This window comes from Glycine max, chromosome 10 (assembly GCF_000004515.6).
Source record: "Glycine max cultivar Williams 82 chromosome 10, Glycine_max_v4.0, whole genome shotgun sequence".
In the NCBI taxonomy this organism is placed as follows: Eukaryota; Viridiplantae; Streptophyta; class Magnoliopsida; order Fabales; family Fabaceae; genus Glycine; species Glycine max.
This window is the reverse complement of record NC_038246.2, coordinates 49,141,025-49,160,525: the sequence shown is the minus strand read 5'-3', so window position 1 is coordinate 49,160,525 and position 19,501 is coordinate 49,141,025. Positions and strand designations below refer to the sequence as shown.

Here is a 19,501-nt window from a genome sequence, read left to right as displayed (position 1 = left end):
TTTTAATTTTAATTAGTCATTCATATCATAGTGATATTATTGTTGTTATTTTTTTTTATGGAATTGTCAAAAGTAGATATACAATGATGCTGTAATGATGTTAGTATAAATTGGCAAAGGGGCTGTTGAGTGGGAAAGGGGGGGTTTAATTAAATTTGGTTGTTTTGTTGTATGCCCTTGTAGGTTGCAATTGGGCTTTACCCCACATTGTATTTTTGTGTTTTATAGCTACTCGTTGATTGATGGCATGGAAAATTAAGAAGGGAATCTGGAGAGCACAATCGATAATGATATTTTGTAGCTCCACCGGAAAATGTTGGTGACCAAAACGTCAGCACAACACAAATAAATAAATTCCCTCCAAATTATAACTTACCAAGTACTACAACAAACACCACTAATTGTCCCCACTCCAATTACTCCAAGTAGAATTTCACAACAATTAAGAGACATCACATTCATTTTAAATTATTAAAAAACCCTGAAACTAGGATAAGATATGTTACTCAACAAGCCATAATTTTTTCTTAAAATAATAATAATAATTTAAAAAATTACTAAAAATATTCTTATTGAATATGAAAAGAATTATATCAATATAAAAATATATTCATAAAAAAGGGAGCATACAGTGAGTTTAGTCTTTAAAATTGTGATTGGTATCACTTTACTATCATCCTGGTCCTGAACATATACATAAATAGGAGATTTTCACTTTAAAATAAAGCGAGAGGAGCAAAAGGGCAATTAAGGAGAAGGGAGAGGGGCATTAAAGTGAGGAAAAGTATTTACAAGTTTTGGGTCCATGATTCATCGTGCGTATCTAAAACATCTTCAAATCTATCTTTGACCGTCGTACTCTTTTTAATTTTGGCTCATCATCACCCTTCGCCTTTTCGCCGCTGTTGCAGACTCTGCTCAAAATACACAAACAACAGCCACCACACTTTCATTCACCCACCACCCTCTTACAATACAATATCTCCATTTTGCCCTTCTTTCCCCCCTCATCTCTATAAATATTTTAATCTCTCCCCCATTTCATTCATTAAGCATACACTCACACTTTTCTTCTTCTTCCTCTCATTCATTACTCTGATCCGACGGCTGCGATCTTCTCGTTTCTCCAATCGTACGGCCAGGGGTCCTTTGTCTGCCTCACTCACCTTCCCAACTTTCTCTCTCTACGTAAGTATCTTTCTTCCTCTCTCTCTGCCTCTGCAAAACAAAAGCCTTTATTATAACCCGCTTTTTCGCTCTCTCTGTATAAGTATAACCTCTTTGTCGTTACGAATCATATCATATCTATCATCACTCGCACGCACACACACACACACTCACACGCGTACTCCGTTATGCATTCTTTTGAGACTGTGCTTCGAATCTACTACTACCTCTCCTGACATTTCAGTGTACCTTGCTTTTTTTTTTTTTCTCTTTTCATTTTGGGTTCCTTCAATTCCTCGATTTTTTTTTTAAAGTTTTTTTCTTCGGCGCACCCCACTTGACCCTTGTTCCAGTGGATTCGGGGTTCGATTGGTTTCGCTGTTACATGCATCGATACGGGGTTGAATTATGCGCTGGGGTAATGGGTTTTGGTTCTTCTGCCAGATTTAGATCCATCGTGCTGCTGATGTAGCCGACTTTGGTAATTTTGGTTTGGATTCAGAATTTGAATGTTTTTTTTCTGCGGTTTTTGATGCAATGCGTTTAAAATTAATGTGTATTTTGTATTTATAATAGTAATACGCTTTTTTTCTGTAACGGTTTGTGTAGTTTGCTCTTGACGGGGATCCGTTAATTACTCAGTTTGATTCTTTGTGAGATATATGCATGTGGTGTCTTATGTGTTAAGATGCTGATGGGTAGTACTGTGTTCAAAATATTGGTGAGTGCTATTTATACTGTAGATTTTGTGATGGACTGTTGGGCTGTCAATCAGTGTTTTTTCACACAACACACACCAAAAAAAAAACACTGAATTGTGTACCAGATACTACTTTGGATTACAAAATTTGGGGTTTGTTGTAAATTCAGTGGATATGCGTGAGTATGTTCAGTTTGGTCTTTAATTTTGAACCCTAATATGGTTTTGTTATGCAGAAGTGAAGTTACTTTTGTTTGGATCATTTTGTTTTACATGCTGGTTATGTACTTAGTATTCTCTTAAGGATAATTAATTGTATCAATTTTGGGTTCATTGCTATAGAGAAATTATATCTTGTGATTTTGGTTTTTTGAAAGTCTTCTGGTTGTATGTTTTTACGTGGAGTTGTCTTGTTTAGTTCTCTTACAGTTTGTGTTTATTATGCACGAATGGAATTTTTACTGTTTTACAATGATATATGTGGACTCTTTTTATCTCCTGTTCTTTGTTTAATATATTTCTCATGTCAATGAAATGTTCATGACATGTCACTGAAATGCAACTACGCACCGATAACTAGCAGTAGTCTGGTTAATGCATCATGTGTTATATTCAATTATGGTATGCTTTTATATACGATACTGTTTCTTATTGTTTTGTCTGATGGATTTGTATCTGGATTAAGTGGATGAATTTTTTGTGACTATTTGTTGTATTGTGTGCTTTCCAGAAGTGGTCTTTTGAGGTGCATAAAATAAAACTCTGGGGCTATTTGTCATAGCACCTGTAAATTATCTTATTTCTTTGATTTTGATTGTAGTTAGAGAGTAGCTTCTCTGGAACACCGAGTATGGAGTCCAACGGTCATGCAAGAGTAAAGAGAAATGATATTATTAAAGAAAATGGTCATTCCCATTTGTTAAATGTTGATGATGAACTTGATCCATGGACCGCATGGGCATACAAGCCTCGCACCATCACATTGTTACTTATTGGTGCTTGCTTTCTTATGTGAGTATTTAGCTGGATAAATTAATGTCAACAAGTGCTGAATTTTTATCTACTTGGAAATTTGTTCTTCAATAAAATTAATTTTCTCCCCCCCCCCTACTTAATTTTTTTATATCATTGTATTTACCAGATGGGCAAGTGGAGCACTTGATCCAGAAAGAGATGCATCTGGGGATCTTGTTACTTCTGTTAAAAGGTTTGGTATTTCTAGTTTACTTAGTGCTCATTTTGCTTAGTTTATCACTTTGCTTTATACAATTTGCATGATGCCTACAAAACTGTTTCTCTGTAGGGGTGTATGGGCAATGATTGCTGTTTTTCTTGCTTATTGCCTACTGCAAGCTCCTTCTACGTGAGTAATCAAATGAATTTATTTTGTTTAGTTTGATATTTTCCATCTACTTATTGTTTTTGGATGTATATATTAGTCTTGTTGCTTTTATTATATTAAATTTAGTTGTCTGGTATATTTGTTGAGTTTAGATTTAGATCCCTAGTAAAGGTCTTAAGTATATCTTAGAGGGGATTGAGTATCTGATCTTCTAGTTTCTGGTTTGAGAGTTGGCGTTTAAGATTTTAGTTCCAGACTTTATCAGTTATTTATTTCATTTTTTTAAGTTAAAGAGTTATGTTAAGAGAATAATAATTTATTTCATTTTATGTTAAGAGAATAATATTTTTTTTTTCATTTTTCAAGTTATGAGTTTATGTTAAGAGACTATTGAAACCGCTCCAAACACACACACATCACTGTTTTAGAACATTATAAATAGGCCAGGTTATTTGGGACAATCAAGATATCATTCAAGATTGGATGGTTGCTGCTAGTTTACTTGCAAAGAAGAAAAGTTACTGGAAGATGATTCTTTTCAAGCTTGGGGTTAGAGAGAGAGTGTGTGTGGAAGGGATATGGAACTGTATAAAGATAATTGGGAAACCAAGCTGTTTAACTTTGTTTGATGGAAACTCATTCCATAAAAAAATTAATATAATCCTGCTTAAAATTGTTCTGCTATGTTATGAATCTGGAAGAATATTAGTATAGTATATGATGGTGGAAGAGTAATAATATTAGTTGAGTTTTAGTTCAGCTGAAGTTGTAGTGAATTTTCTCTTGAGACTATTACCTGAATATTTTTTTCTTATTATTTTCATTCAGGGTTCTTATTAGGCCACATCCTGCAATTTGGCGCTTGGTTCATGGAATGGCTGTTGTTTACCTTGTTGCCCTCACATTTTTGCTTTTTCAGGTTGGTCTCCATGTCTCAATTTAACTATTCTTTTTGTGTAAAGTTTAAGTAGTTTTGTCAAGCGTAAATTTTACATTTTTGTAGTGTATTTTGTAGCAGATTCTTGCTTACTTTTTAAATTTTCATTGGCTAGCTTCCTCTAACTTTGCCTTCTGTTGCATGGTCTTAGTCATTTAGCTCTGTTTCCAGCTAGTGAATGAAAGTGGACTAACATGCATTCTCAATTTTTTGTCCATACAGAAGCGTGATGATGCTCGACAGTTTATGAAGTTTCTTCATCCTGATCTTGGCGTTGGTAATTCAATCCGATTCTTTTTTATTAGCTCTGAATTGGTTAGAATTAATTGATTATGTATCAGCGTTGTATTTGAGATTTGAAAACATTTTTGGTTAGTCAAGGATAAAGCTGTTTTCTTCAGTTTAAAAATATGTAATTTCTATGTTTGATCTTGGCAGAACTTCCAGAAAGATCTTATGGCGCTGACTGTCGTATATATCTGCCTGAAAACCCTGCAAGCAGGTTTAAGAATGTTTATGTATGATTTCTTTCACAACCTTTGTTTTTGCCTATTCTCTCCTAAAATAGTTTTGTTCTTTGCTTTATCATATTTGGAAATAACATGGGGCTTATATATTATGTTTCATTTTTCAGGAGACACTTTTTGATGAATTTGTTCTAGCTCATGTTATTGGATGGTGGGGGAAGGCAATATTGATTCGTAATCAACCCCTTCTTTGGGTGTTATCCATTGGTTTTGAGTTGGTGGAGGTAATCCCTGATCTGATTAATACACTCTGATTTTTTCACATAGGTGTGGTTGTGGGTTAGTGCATCCGTAAAGCTTGATTTTTTGTTTTGATATATCTATATCTTTTGAATTGCTTACATACCATTCTGTGTTGGCATCTTCAGTACACTTTTCGTCACATGTTGCCAAATTTCAACGAGTGCTGGTGGGACAGTATTATTCTTGACATCTTGATCTGCAATTGGTTTGGTAAGAGTTTTGACCCAATTTTATTTGACTTTTGGCAAGTTGCAAGGATTGCATGTGATTTATTAGTTAAAGCATGAGCTTATTTATCGTATCACCATGACCACAGATTGCATCTATAGTCATTCATTTAATCTGTAATAGCTTGTCAGCAGCATACATACTGATTTTGAAAACATGGCCAGCCCCTTAAATGTTGAAAGCTTGCTTGTAGGATTCTTCCATCTGTGAATTTTGTTGTTTCAAGTTTGAAGGTATATGAAAATGTACAATCTCGGATAAGAATTGCTAAATTATTGTGCACATGAATGGTTTGACTACGTTAAAGATCAATTGTGTTTGCGAGATTTATTTTTGTAACTTAGTTTTTGATGATATTCAAGCCTTTAATATAAAAGTATACTTATTTATTTTACTACAAGTTCAGTTTGGTTACATCTAAATTATTTTTTTCATCTTAGAAAATTTTTGGGTACATCATGTGAACTTTAGTGGTTCTTTTAGTATCATAATTCATGATTCTGCTGGTATATAATAAAGTTTTGCATTGAATTTCTTAAAAATCATTATTAGTTTGAATTATCTGATCCCCCTCTAGAATGCTACAAGAGGCTACTTGTTTGATCATTTTATTAAAAAAAATGTAGTGTTTTTTTGTGTTTGCACTATTGCTGAAATTAATGCCCTTTTGGATTTGAAATTGTTACAGCCAATTGTAACATCTTTTAATTTGGTTAATATGCAGGAATATGGGCAGGAATGCATACTGTTAGATATTTTGACGGGAAAACATACAAATGGGTTGGTCTAAGCCAGCAGCCTAACATAATAGGAAAAGTATGTTTTTAAGATTTTGATTGTTTTTGTCATCAGTTATTCCATTATGCTTGAATCCTTGATTCCTATTGAAGTTGATAGCTCTCTAACTTGAAATCTACTTTTTTCTTTGCCTAGTTGAGCAGTAGTCAATTGCCAATACTTGTGTTGACAGATGTTTTCACTAAAATTGTGTTTTCTTAATGTTGTAATAATAACTAGTATTGTCACTAAAAATGATTTTGACTATCTGACTATGTTAGTTGATTCTTAGTGTTAGTAATTAATTTATTGATTGCTAAGTGGACTGAATGTGACTTGAGTGCTCTTTGCTATGGTTCTTCGTTATCAGGTGAAACGAACATTAGGCCAATTCACACCAGCACAGTGGGACAAAGACGAGTGGCATCCACTGCTTGGTCCTTGGCGTTTCATTCAAGTGCTTAGTCTTTGCATTGTATTTTTGACAGTAGAGCTCAACACATTCTTTTTGAAGTTTTGTCTCTGGATACCTCCTCGAAATTCAGTTGTTATATATAGGTTGATTTTGTGGTGGCTACTTGCGATTCCAACAATTCGCGAGTACAACTCATACCTTCAAGACAGGTACATTTTTCTGCATCTCTCTCGTTTCCCTCCCACCCCTACCCAAAAGAAGTCACATTGGAGATATCCTACCAAAATTTTGACATTTTTTCCTCATATATTCCTTGTGATTTTTTCAGAAAGCCAGTGAAAAAGGTTGGGGCATATTGTTGGCTCTCTCTTGCCATTTGCATTGTGGAACTTCTGATTTGCATTAAGTTTGGACACGGTAGGTCTCTTAATTAATTCCTGTGTGTCATATTTTGAGGTTAGTATAAATCATTGTATAATTCACTGATTGATGGTTGTGTTTCCACAGGCTTGTATCCAAAACCAATGCCTATATGGCTGGTAATATTCTGGTCGGGTGTTGGAGTGACCATTGTTACATTTTTGCTTTTGTGGTCTTGGCAACTCCATCGCAGTTTAGGGAACAAAAAGAGGCGATAATTTCACAATTGCTGCAAGTTACAATGCTGCATTATTCTTTGATTGATTCCTTCCTCATTTTTATGGGTAACAAACCATAGCCATACACATGGTGTAAATACTATCATCAACCTCATAATTAATTGTAAATGAATATTAATTTCTCCTAGCTTAGTTTAGTGGATCAGTTTCTTTGGGCGGCAAATTATAGTTCCAGCTGGTAGAGAGGTGTACTTATTATTATTATTATTTATGGGGCTTGCTTCTGAATAGGTTTCCACCATTGGTATAAATTGGCCAATTTCTTCGCCTCCATCGGAATGAATCATTCTGAAACGTGTATCCAGTCATTTCAAGGAAATTGAGTGAAGAATGCTTTTGCTTCATAAATTGTGTCCACATGTTATAATGTTGTTGCCTTGCTGGTCAAGTTTTAAATACTACTCCATTGGAGTTTGACATTACCATTAATTATGTTTAGGATATCGCGTTTTATGACTTTTATCTATCAACATAGCTACAAACCGATGCTTGATTATTAGGCAAACATTTGCAGTATTACTAAAAGTTTCAGATTTTATAATGTGATATAAAAATGACTGCAAATGGAACATTTGTTTACTACGCAATGAAAATAGTTTTAGAAGTTAGTAAAAATTTGAATATCAAATAATTGATTCATATTTGATATTGTCAACAATTATTTCTACTTTTTTTTTTGCGTAATTTTTATCTTTGTATGCGTGTATGTGAAAAATATTTTCACATAATGAAAGTAGATAATAGAATTTGTTTTACTAAATTGTACAAATAAAAATATTGCTTGAATACTGACGTAATAATGTATAATTTGAATACATTTCTTCAAGAACTTCACCACATTATTCAAGCGAGATTAATTTTCAGTTGATTTTTTTTTACTGAATTATTTTTCAGTTGATCTTCCACATGGTTTAGGCCAGAAGATATTTCTAGTGTGATATGGCGTATGTAATAAATGCGTACACGTGTTTGCTATTAATTATTTTTTAAAAAAGTCGTTTCTTTATCACAAGTTTTTATTATAAAGTAAAAAAAAACAATTTTCTTTTTTCTTTAAAATCAAGACACAATAGTGAATAAACAAAGAATAAATATTAACATACTTATTTTCTTTTTCATTTTTTTTACGATATTGTCTTCCCATCTCTCTCTTTCCAGGTTTCCTTTCCCATTACATAATTACCACATGTTATTTCTTCTCTTTTTCCTTTTTCTTTCTATCACTCTTTCCACTCCATGCACCCAAAAATGGGGTGTCCGTTGCTTAATTTAGATAAAATAAAAGACAATATACACTTGAATAACTAATGAAAAGATACCATGGGACCTACTAAAAAAAAGGAAGCAAAAACACCTTACTGCAACATCGGGTGCTTTGACATGTTCATGTGGGGTTGCTCTCCATTGTTTCACGTTTACTTTTCAACTCACTCCTACTGTGGCTTTTTCAAGAGCAACCTACAACAGAGGTGCTCTTACATTACTTTACTAAAATCCACTTTTACTTGAATGTGTTGGAAAACATTTTCCTTGTTTTTTTAAAATCATGATATAGTTTGCCCACATAGATAAAGTTTACTACAACTAAATAATCATGTTTTATATTGTTTTAATAAGAATTGGTGTAGTTGGGTATAAACCTGCATTCACACGAATAAAAATAATTTACTTAGTAGGATTAGTCTCTAAAATATCCAAATCTTTGACCAAGATAAATAAATAAATAAATAAGAACTAAGAACTAAGAAGGATATTCATAACTTACACTTCAATTGGAATTGTTACATGTATATTTTTTTTCTCCAAACGCTTCTTGGTTGTCTTTTTCCCATGATATCGTTTTCATTTAGACCAAGAATTTTTCTTGGTGGGTACACACCATGACCAGAGTATTGCTAACATTTGTTCCTTCCCAGTCCACATATGAATCTTACTAGGTCTAAGTGGAAAATGGCATTGTAGAAATCTTCCTCTTCCATGTAGTCCTTCCTCTGACAATTTCGTCGTTTTGTTTCTCTCCTTTGGTTTGTAGCAGGTGTGTATACCTTAATGGCCTCTTCTCAAGGCAAGTAAGGACACCACTACCATTTATAATATCTGATGATAACCCATTGAGAAGATTTGTGCAGTAATCTGGTTCCACCACACCATGAAGTATTTCATCCTCTTCAGGTTCACATAGTGATTGTACTATATCCGAGCTTCCACATTCCCTTCTGTACTCTAGTGTGATACCAGATAATTGGTGCCCCTCCAGAATTTGGTCTGGGATGGTCTGTAGAAGCAATCAACAACTGAATTTTAGAGTTAACAGTGACATTCATAATGACCCTACTGAGTATTGAGTTGATAAATTCTTGCAATTTACCTCTAGCATCCATCTTACATACTTCACATTATTAACATGTTGGTTCATGTCCAAATCACTTCTCTTGGGCTGCAAAGTGGAGAGGGGCACAAAGTCAATAATTGTGTACATTCTTTGTGCTGTGGTAGAGCCAGCAGTAAATAAAGAGTAAAGAGAGTAAATAATGTTTTTTACACTATCATCTAATTATAGATTGTTATGTATGGTAAACACTAACTTTGTTGATTTTTAAAATAATTATCTTAAAAGTTACCTCTATTACAATTTCTGATTGAGTTACATATTTTTACACGACATATTAAACTCTATAAAGTAAATGGCATATATACCTTCAAGTCAGAATTCATGTATTTTGCCTCTTTGTCTAATTTGACTATTTTTTCTTGAACATCATCTTCCTTTATTGCTTGCTTCTCTATAAACCAAGGTGAAACTTCTGCTCTTACCTCTTCAGGCATTTTGGAGAGACGTCTTGTTTTACGGTTCATCATCACCCACGTGCTGTTTTATGGCTTATTACAATCAGCACAGTGGAAAATTTGAAAATTGTTAGAAAGACTGTGCAATACATAACATGTATATGGTACTTACCTTGTTGCACGTGCAAAAATGCGGCCTGTGACTTGGCTTCTTATCAGCCAATCCCGCCGCATTCCATTCTTGCCTGATGCTCCAACCCATGTGTCAATTTCAACTACCTCTCCCCTGACACATGTTAAATTCATTTCTAGTTATTATGGTTTTGTCATGATAGTGAAACTAAAATTTCATTTCATTAAAATTGTTACAACTCTTAAGAAAATTTGTCACGATTATGGCCCATCACAACTTATTCTGACTCTTATGATAATGTCCTTATTACTTTCTTTGTTTATTGTGTTTGAAATGGCCATGGCCCATGATGGATCTAAATATGGAATATTTTAGTGAAATTCTATGCATGTCTTAGTCAACATGTAACTCTATTAGAAGAGGTAGATTTTTGTATAGCTTTCTGCTGCCAAAAGAGTATAGGACAAAAGTTCTTGCATACGGAGAAAACTTCTAGGAAAACCTTCAATAAATAGTACAACAATTTTGACAAGAATTGTCTCAAGTGAGTTGAAAACTTTATAAATTTGATTTGTATATTCCAACAAAAAAAGAAAATTTTCGGAAGGGTGCAAATGTTCATATTCATTAATGTCCTCCTTGAAATAATCATGATGGAAAGGGGCTTTACCAGATGGGATAGTAATCAACCAGAACTTGCATTCTTGAGACAACCCAAATGAGATCGTTCCTCACCATTCCATGTGTTGCTCCAAACCCATCACTCAGCAGTCCAGACATCCAAACATGGTTTAATGCAGTTTCCTGCACATAAGATAGCATATTTAGCAACAAAACAATGAAGCTCTTGTGCTTTTTGTGAAGTTAAAAATTTGGTTAAATGATCATAATCACCTGAAGAAGATTGAGGATGCTCTCAAGTGTGGCTGTTTTATCAGCTCCAACTTCATAGGACCTAATGACAACAGTCTGTCTATAACCAACTCCACCTTCAATGATGAGCCCTTGACGATGAGGATCAACCAATTGCTTCTTTGTTGGAATGTTTTGGCGAAGACCATTTTCATCAATTGTAACAGCTTGACCAAGAGTGGTGGTAGTTGAAACTGTTTGTTTGAGTGACTCAACTTTAACTGGGGACCTAAAACTCCCATTAGTTCTGATGCTGCTGTTCACTTGCAGCTTAACCTGGTCATGGTTTTCTCTCACGGAACAACACCTTACAAAATAGGTAGAGGCTGGATATGAGAAAGTGGCAACCATTGTTCTCATTTTGTTCCTTACAAAGTGGAACAAAACCTTAGAAGGAGAGGTTGGAAGAGAAAAATGGGAAATAAAACTTTTTTATAGTTTAACTACAGACGGTGTTAACAAAGCAGGACTTGGAAGTCTGAGAGACAAATAACTGAACCTTGTGTTTCAGCTGACATATCAAAGAGATTTTGGTGTTTGCTGCAGAAGTAACTTTTAGTTGTGTCCCATATGAGAAAGGAAACGCCCTAGTTCTGATCGATCAGGTAGAGTAGACAAAAGTTTGTTTAGTTTGTGTCAGGCAACTTTGAGGGTTTATGAAATCAGCAATGTTAATACTTTAGTATACATAAATTATTAAATGCAAAAGTGAACATAAAATAGTAAAATTTATTGTTTTTCAACTACTGTGTAAGAAGATTAAAAGAAAGATACCATTGGAGGATTTTAAATTATTTGTGAGGAGGCTTCAATTTTTTTATTTATTTTTATTTCTGTGAGGATTTCACTAGGTACACTAGCTTGATATCTTAAACTCATTATTACTGAGGCTAGGACTTTAAGAATTGGTCAGCAATAGAAATAGTAGTGCTTAGTATTATTATTATTGTTATTATTATTATTACATAGGTAGTGGTATAAAAGAAGAAAAAAGCAAACGCCTCCCCTAGAAGTTGACAACAGCCAATAAGAGAATGAATTCAGAGTCCCTTTGGTTGAAAAGTACACTGTTGTCTAGGTTTCTCATGTTAGAGGTTTGTTACTGTAGTACTTGTGTTGAGGCTGCAAGGAAGCCAAGAGAAATAAATGTTGCTTCCGAGGAGATAAGTTTAAGTAATGGAAGTTTCTAATTGAAATATCATGGATTCCTTAGAAATGTTGCGTGGAAGAAACCGAACTTTCTTGGAATTACTATGTTTTCTGTTGGTAGTTAGAATATTAAAGATTATGATAAGAACAAAGAGAAAATCAAACTAACTGAGAATTGGTTGAGGGTTTCCAGTTTCCACACTGATGCCAACATAGTTGGTCTGTGTAGCTCATTCAGCCAAGGACTTCTATAGATGTTATTTATTGTTTGGTCTGTTCTCATGCTTTGCAGTTTGAGCAATAAATGCATCACTATTGCTTCACGTGGAGAGACTCAAGGAAATAATTCAAATTTAGTTAGTACTAGTATAATTGATTAGCTTGCTACAACTTTTTTGAGCATGATAGCCAATAAAGATGAACATTTACTAATGTGAAAAATGGATGGGAACATTTTCATTAGCACAAATAAGCCATAAAGTTGCTCGATGGGATGCTAAAGATTGGGCAAGACATGCCAAAACATTAATCTTTTCGGTAACTTTTTCTTGGACCATGCTCGGTAACTATCTTGAAGTTATAATTTTAAATTTCTTTGTAATGTGTCTTTCACTTTAATTGTTGTAAGGGCACTTTTATAAATGAATTATAATGGAAATTTTAAAATAATATATAAATTAAGAGTTTAATTTTGACCAAAAAAAAGATAAGTGTGTAGATAAAAACATGACAAAAGCTTAATAAAAAAAGAAGTGTATATTGTGTGGTTTTTCTTTCTATCTAAAGATTTATTTATTTACAAATTTATCATTTTTCTAGTTATCTTTCATTAGATATAATTCATTCCCAAAAACAACACTTTAAAATTTATTTGTTTTAGTAAAGTAATATAAGAATATAGAGAACAAAAATAATGCTTCGGGACAAAATTATAAAACTCTTGGAAATGTTTACCGTCATGATCACTGATTCACATATTATTGAACTAATTTGCAGTTTCAGTGTTTTAAATATTTTTAAAACTAAAACTAGTTTTCTGGTTTTAAAACATATTATTGCTTTCTTTATTTCCAATGTTATAAAGCTGTTGCCAATTTTTTCATTATTCCTCACACCAGCACCACTGGATAGCCATCCAACTCCAAAATGTGCTTTCAAGTTTAGATATAATGAATAAATATAATTATTAGGTTGTATAAATTTATTTTTGATATAATATATATTTAAAAGGTTATACTATTATTAATTATATGATAAAATATTTGATATTTTAAATTGAATTTTTTATTATATTTATTCTATATCTTATCATTTATTTAGTATTTGTTAGAAGAAAATATAAATAAAATTAAAATAAAAAATCGATCCAATCTAAATCGTTGTAAATTACATCAAATCAAATTAAAACAGAGTAAAACTGATTGGAGAATAATTAAGAAAACAAAGTCATTGAATTGTATAGTTATTTTTCTTCGAAACAGACCAAATCCAATCCATAAACACCTTTATTTCTAACTGTTCGATAATAATGGACGAGACAAGAAGACACGAAAAGGTCAAAAAGAGGCAGTCTATCCCAAACTGAAATTGAACCTGCGTATCAGACTCATTCCTTCTCAATTCAATACTCTACCCGATCCTTCATCAGTACACGGATATTATGCTAGTTGAACCTAAAACTAAGTTAAAACTTAAAACATAATTATTTAGTAAAACAAATGAGCTTTACCAAACATTTAACTTAACTCATTTATACTAGTTATACATTATTTCAGAATATTGTTTCCATTTCTTTATTTTATTCCTCAGTTACATTTGTATTTTCCAAATTAGAATTCATGTCGAATTGATGTCTTATCTCTCCCTCCGGAATTATTCATTAAACAGTAGAGAAAATTAACCTTAACTAGCAACATAGGGTGTCTAAAGCCAAACTTGTTTTCATTATTAATGTAATGAAATAATACTTGAGTTGTTAAATTTATTAAATGCTGTAACACCATATTATTAAATGTTAGTGTAAATTTTGTTTACATTGTCAATATATCAAAATTAAACAATGAAAAATTTAATCTTGATAGTATACTATCAATATACAAAAGTTTTACAAAGGCATCAATGATGTATAAACAAATTCTTAAAAACAAATCCATTTAATGAGGTGTCAATACATGAATAGTTTATGATTTGTAATCTGCTAATTATGTAATGGCGTATATCCGGATAAAAAAATATAGCAAATATTGAAAATTGTTTGCTCAGAAGAAATGAATAGAAATAAATAAACTGAAGTCATTTCCATGTACACCAATTATAATCACGAAAAAGTGTTGACTACACAAAACATTTTATTTATTCATAAACAGGCTGAATTTATCAGAATTTGGAATCGGACCACATACAGTATAACGTGAAACACAAACAGTCGTGTCCCTCAAGTGGTTTTAGCCTTCACGATCCATTAATTTTAGAAGCTTAGGCTGCAAAACATGAAATTTAATGAATATTTTGGTTTCTCAAAATATTCTCCTATTCTATGTATGCATAAGACTAATCCCTCATAGGTGAAGCACTAAAGTGGAGATTCCTACCAACAATTTTTTTTCTTTTCAACATGAATCTTGAAATTGAACCTAAGATTATATGCATGAGAGATCCAAGCCCCTTCCATTTAGAACCAAAACATGTAGGTAGATAATATAATAAATTATGCTCTCATCACCTACCTCCACAGATATGACGTGTAATGGATGAATGGAAGAAGTTAAGTACAAAGAAAACTAGAAAACAAATAACCAAAAACAATCAAATGCTTCAGTGAAATCCATGCAATTCTTATTTCTCAATCTGGCACATAATTAATATACAGGTGGGCTAATTCTGTCAGTTAACTTACAGGGCATGAAGTATTTGCTCTTAGTCCTTGATGTAGTTCAGCAGATGAAATTAAAAGCTTTACAGGACGGAATTCAACAGACAAACTTTGTCCTCTATTGTCTGTGAAACATATCAATTCACGATGTATAAGGTGTTCAAATGCCTGCACACAAAAGGTAAAAAATACCACCAAATAAGTTTGGGGTTGGGGATAAATGGCATCATTTACTATATATTGCACGTTTGGCTTCAGAAACCACCAAAGCAGATGAACACACCCTTAAGCAGACATGTCTTGCATAACGTTCAGAAGTCAGGGTGCTTATATACTCTGCAAAATATGACAGACACATTAAGGAATAATATAGAAAGAGTGAAAGAAAAACAACAAATATTACCTTTCATCACAGAATTGAAGTTGCATAAACTTTGCTCTTTAACTTCCAATCTCTTCATGCAAACCAAAATTTGGAGTTCTAAAATGGAGCAATCTGCTTGCAAGTTGCAATTATAACCAAAAAGCCATTAATTGCTCCATCAAAAGATAAAGTATACTGAATTATGGAGAAAACTCCAAGATGAAAAACCAAGACTCGTTAAATGGGTACAGTTTATAGATAAATAGAACATCAATGGGGATGGCATCTCTAATACAGAAAGAAGAGCATATTATAAATTATCTAAAATTTCCATACTTCTTAAACATTCCAGTTTGGGCTGCCTCTGGATACTTGTAAATGCAATTTCAAAGTTCTCCCGAGACAGGAACCCAGTCTGCAAATCCATATGAGAGACTGCACAGAATCTGGAAAATTATCAAACTCACATAAGTCTGGGAGGATAGTCTATCTGATACTCAACAGCTAAACAGAAGTGTGGAAAAAAAACTTACAGGAACCTCAGCAAATGTTTGACAGAGGAGTCAACATTTAAATATTTATTGAGGGTTTCTTTGAACCTTCTATCTTCTATAATATTCTGTAATTTGTCAAGGATTTCATAACCAGGTAGACAAGTGTGGATTTTCATTAATCAAGAAAAATACATAACTGAATTTTCCACACATAACAGTTTTATAGATATGACCTAGCTGTTTTAAATGAAATCAGTTTACTCACAGAAACACATGCAGTGAATGGTGATGCAAAGAGTTGAAAAGGTTTGCAACTATAGTTCGTTCTGCAAAGATTATTAACTTAAATATAAGCAAGAATATTAACATCTGGACAGATATGTCAAAATGTGTGCATTATGAATTTATGGGTTAGCATTCAGTTATCAAGTCTCTGTGATAGCAGAATATGGTAGACAAGACATGTGAATTCTTGTGGTTGTGAAATGAATAAATTAATACGGGTGGCACTTCCTGTTCATTCTGAAGGCCAACTAATCAACTAGACTCAACATAAAAAAGGATACTTGGACCTTTCTGTTAAATTCAACAGCATAAGCATGTGGAAAGCTTGAATCAATTGGTAATGTCAGGATGTGCATCAGTAATCTACATGACAAGTCAAGCAGAGCATTTAACATCATCTTCAGCCTAGTTCCAGTCTAAAGGAAATTACCATCCACCTACTTTTGTGAATCTTCTATTGAAGGTGGTAGGAACAACAGCTTTCTATGTGAAAAACGAGATCGTACCCTTTTCTCCAACAGCTGATCTGCATCCTGCAAGGAGGATTATCTTGATTTGTAAAAGTTATCTTATTATCTATAAGCACCACATGCAATGATATATTATTTTCTCAAAAAATATACAAGCAAAACAATAATGCCATGTACAGAAATTTAAAGGAATATTTTTTCTCAACTAATCGCATGAAAGAAATTCAGACATGACAAAATTCACAACTACTTGAAAGTTTATATAAGAAAAAGGAAATAACTATAAGCACACACCAGACGGCAACTAATGCCAAGTACAACAGCCTGTGATGTTATTGATTGCATTGCATCTAGCAAGCTATAGAGTAATCTCTGTTTACCCTGCAAAGAATCAGGATGGAGATAGTAGCAAATTTATGATTAAAAAAGTTACCAAAAATGTTTAATAGAAAATATTTCACATAGACCACAAACAGTATTAGAGGTTGAGAATAACTACAATTATAACCCAGAATTTACACCACAAGCTTTTGAGAAGTGATCAAAGTGGAAAAAGAAAGAGGAGCCTTACCTGAGCAAACAGGTGAAACTCATCCAGAACAAAAATTACTGTTTTATGTGCTAATCCACATTCCCTAGAAAACAAAGATAATAAATGCTTTAGAACTTCAAATTATTTTCCTTTTTCAACCAAGAAAACTTTTACTAACTTTAGGATGGCCACCATAAATTGGGAGTTGTCATCAAATGATGCCTGCAAAAGGTTCATATCAAGATAAAAAAAAAATCCACTGTACCATAATTGTAAATGCATGGTATGAATTTTGAATAAGTAGGTCATGTTACCGCTTTTGAGAATAGCAATTGATGCTCCATGCATAACTGCCTAGCTATTTCCTGTTTCATCATCAATTGCAACAACAAATGAGACATCATACAAGGTCAGGTCAGTGTAGCCAAAATCTACCAGTTCAAACAATCTCTATAACAAGACTAGGAAATTCTGTAATATGCCTAACAAAACCTCATTGCTCTTGCATATCCAGAAATAGTCTGAGCTGCATTGCACAGCTTGGTCCATCACCATCCAATTCCTTTGTAAATTCACAAGTTTTTAACATGAGAAAGATTTACTCCACATCTTTTAACAGAAATTCAGAAAGAACATTGCCACATTCTCTCAAGGAGAATAATCTCCAAGCTCCCTGGCTAATTCATACCGGAAGATTATCTTCCATTTACTTGTCCCTTTCTGTAGTAAGACTAAGCAGTTATTCACTCAACTAGACCTCGAGTCAACCCAATTTTCCTTCATTGTTAAGTGTCCGAAGCTGACTAGGGTGCCAAATTACCCATATAAGAAGCCATTGATTATTAAAAAAATAATGATTAACTAAACCAAAGTCATTGTCAGCATTAAGTCAACATAAACAACCAGGAAAATCAACTTTAGTAAACAATTTATACAATCAGAAAAAACAAACGACATTAGTAAGTTAATAACATCATAGCTGTTTCAATTAGTAACAGTACAAGCAGGTTTTAGGAATGCCAACCTTGAACGCAGAGATGTCATCACTATGTAAAAGCCCATTCAACCTTATCTGCAACGAAAATATAACTCAATAGAGAGAGCAAGCACACTTCCAATTCCATGAATTATTAATATTATTATTTGAGAAGGCAGTGAATACCACTGAGACCGAGTCCGGATACTCTTGCAGCAAATCTTGAATGACAAGCTCCAAAACCTAACAAGAGAATACATAATGAAAAGAAAATGGAGAAAACCCTTAAAAAATGAGGTTGAGGTGAGTGAGGAACAAACCGCATTCTTGCCGGAGCCGCGGGGACCGAGAAGAAGAATAGAATTGTTGCATGCTTCCGTTACCGAACTCGATATCATGAATTTCAGCTTGCTGATATGGAGAAATCGGCAAAGTACTTTTCATCGATTTTCGATTTGATTGAATAAAAAGGAGAAACGTTAACTGTGTGAGAAGAAGTTCAGAAGTTGAGACCTGTAGTTGCTTTCTGGAGATTCACTGATGAAGATGAATTTGGGATCACAGATTCTGCTTCGAAGCAAACTCACTGCTTTGATTTTGTGATTCTCTTGCTCCATTGCGCCCGCGGAAGATGCAACACACTTTGGCGGGAACAACAACCGCGCCTATTAATTTATAACGAGCCAAGAACTTCTCTTCTCTATCAAACGCGGCCCAATATCCATGATGGGCTTCATTCAAGCCCGAATAAGAGTTTCTTGGTGACAAAATAAGTGTTTAAGCCCTATCTTTGTAAAAGATAAAAACATATTTTTATTATGAATCTTAACATGGTTATTATAATCTGACCTCAACCTGGAGTAATGGTTTGCTTATTACAACACCATATTAATGATCTTAGGTTCAACACAGTCAGGTCCAAAATCAGAAACCAAACCAACAGCACAACATGAATATTATAAAAATTAATAAATTTATCACATTCATTTGTGATTTTTTTATTTATTTATAGAAATTCAACATAATATTAGAGACTCACACACTTGGTTAGACCCCTTGGTATTGATTTCTGGTTTAATAATAATAATAAAAAATTACAATACCAATACACACACACATATATATATATATATTATTTATTTCTAAATAAAACTTTTGTATCTTTCACTCTAATATATGAGATCTACCATGCTCACAAATTGGGTGCCACATAAATTAGATCAACTTAAAATTTGACAAAAAAACAAATCAGCAAACAGAAATTAGAATGAATCTTGAAATTAAATGTTCAAAAATTAAAATAAATCTTTAAAATGAGGTACATAAAAGAATTAGAACAGATCTTTAAATTCGATTAACTGTTCAAATATTTGAAATTAGAAACTCATTTGTTTATTTTTTCATTCATAATACTAGAATCTATGGAAACATTACTTAACTTAAGGGATCTAATATTACTATCGAGACCAATTACTTGTTAATAGTTGAAAGATTTTGTCTAAAACATGTGTTGTAGTTTATGCGAAAACTAA

The 19,501-nt window shown here is 33.1% G+C and overlaps 3 protein-coding genes across 5 annotated transcripts; 1 reads left to right on the top strand and 2 right to left on the bottom strand.

Annotated features, from left to right (window-relative positions):
- The first annotated feature begins 741 nt into the window (after positions 1 to 741).
- On the top strand, positions 742 to 7,339 carry LOC100802199 (CDP-diacylglycerol--serine O-phosphatidyltransferase 1). 3 transcript variants are annotated; one of them, XM_006589595.4, is made up of 13 exons: positions 742 to 1,188; positions 2,688 to 2,878; positions 3,009 to 3,074; positions 3,171 to 3,230; positions 4,038 to 4,128; positions 4,369 to 4,423; positions 4,585 to 4,664; positions 4,781 to 4,897; positions 5,042 to 5,126; positions 5,869 to 5,960; positions 6,292 to 6,545; positions 6,665 to 6,753; positions 6,844 to 7,339. In XM_006589595.4, exons 2-13 carry the CDS (start codon positions 2,718 to 2,720, stop codon positions 6,972 to 6,974), a joined length of 1,281 nt encoding a protein of 426 aa, XP_006589658.1. In that variant the 5' UTR covers positions 742 to 1,188; positions 2,688 to 2,717; the 3' UTR covers positions 6,975 to 7,339. The 3 variants fall into 3 exon arrangements, with proteins under 3 accessions (XP_006589658.1, XP_003536658.1, XP_025979972.1); XM_003536610.5 differs by lacking the exon at positions 742 to 1,188 and adding an exon at positions 1,482 to 1,648; XM_026124187.2 differs by lacking the exon at positions 742 to 1,188 and adding an exon at positions 1,777 to 1,888.
- An 870-nt stretch (positions 7,340 to 8,209) lies between these two features.
- Positions 8,210 to 11,461, bottom strand: LOC100818183 (palmitoyl-acyl carrier protein thioesterase, chloroplastic). Its single transcript, XM_003535662.5, has 6 exons — positions 10,810 to 11,461; positions 10,586 to 10,719; positions 9,955 to 10,068; positions 9,693 to 9,864; positions 9,364 to 9,432; positions 8,210 to 9,270 (listed from the first exon to the last, which is right to left on the bottom strand). The coding sequence occupies exons 1-6, from the start codon at positions 11,185 to 11,187 to the stop codon at positions 8,935 to 8,937; spliced, it is 1,203 nt and encodes a 400-aa protein (XP_003535710.2). The 5' UTR covers positions 11,188 to 11,461; the 3' UTR covers positions 8,210 to 8,934.
- A 2,783-nt stretch (positions 11,462 to 14,244) lies between these two features.
- On the bottom strand, positions 14,245 to 18,643 carry LOC100800582 (origin of replication complex subunit 4). Its single transcript, XM_003536607.4, has 16 exons — positions 18,483 to 18,643; positions 18,290 to 18,380; positions 18,156 to 18,212; positions 18,018 to 18,065; positions 17,308 to 17,358; positions 17,172 to 17,215; positions 17,033 to 17,096; positions 16,756 to 16,842; positions 16,433 to 16,524; positions 16,273 to 16,354; positions 15,746 to 15,831; positions 15,549 to 15,658; positions 15,252 to 15,344; positions 15,132 to 15,184; positions 14,873 to 15,016; positions 14,245 to 14,456 (listed from the first exon to the last, which is right to left on the bottom strand). Exons 1-16 carry the CDS (start codon positions 18,584 to 18,586, stop codon positions 14,421 to 14,423), a joined length of 1,242 nt encoding a protein of 413 aa, XP_003536655.1. The 5' UTR covers positions 18,587 to 18,643; the 3' UTR covers positions 14,245 to 14,420.
- Positions 18,644 to 19,501: the final 858 nt, after the last annotated feature.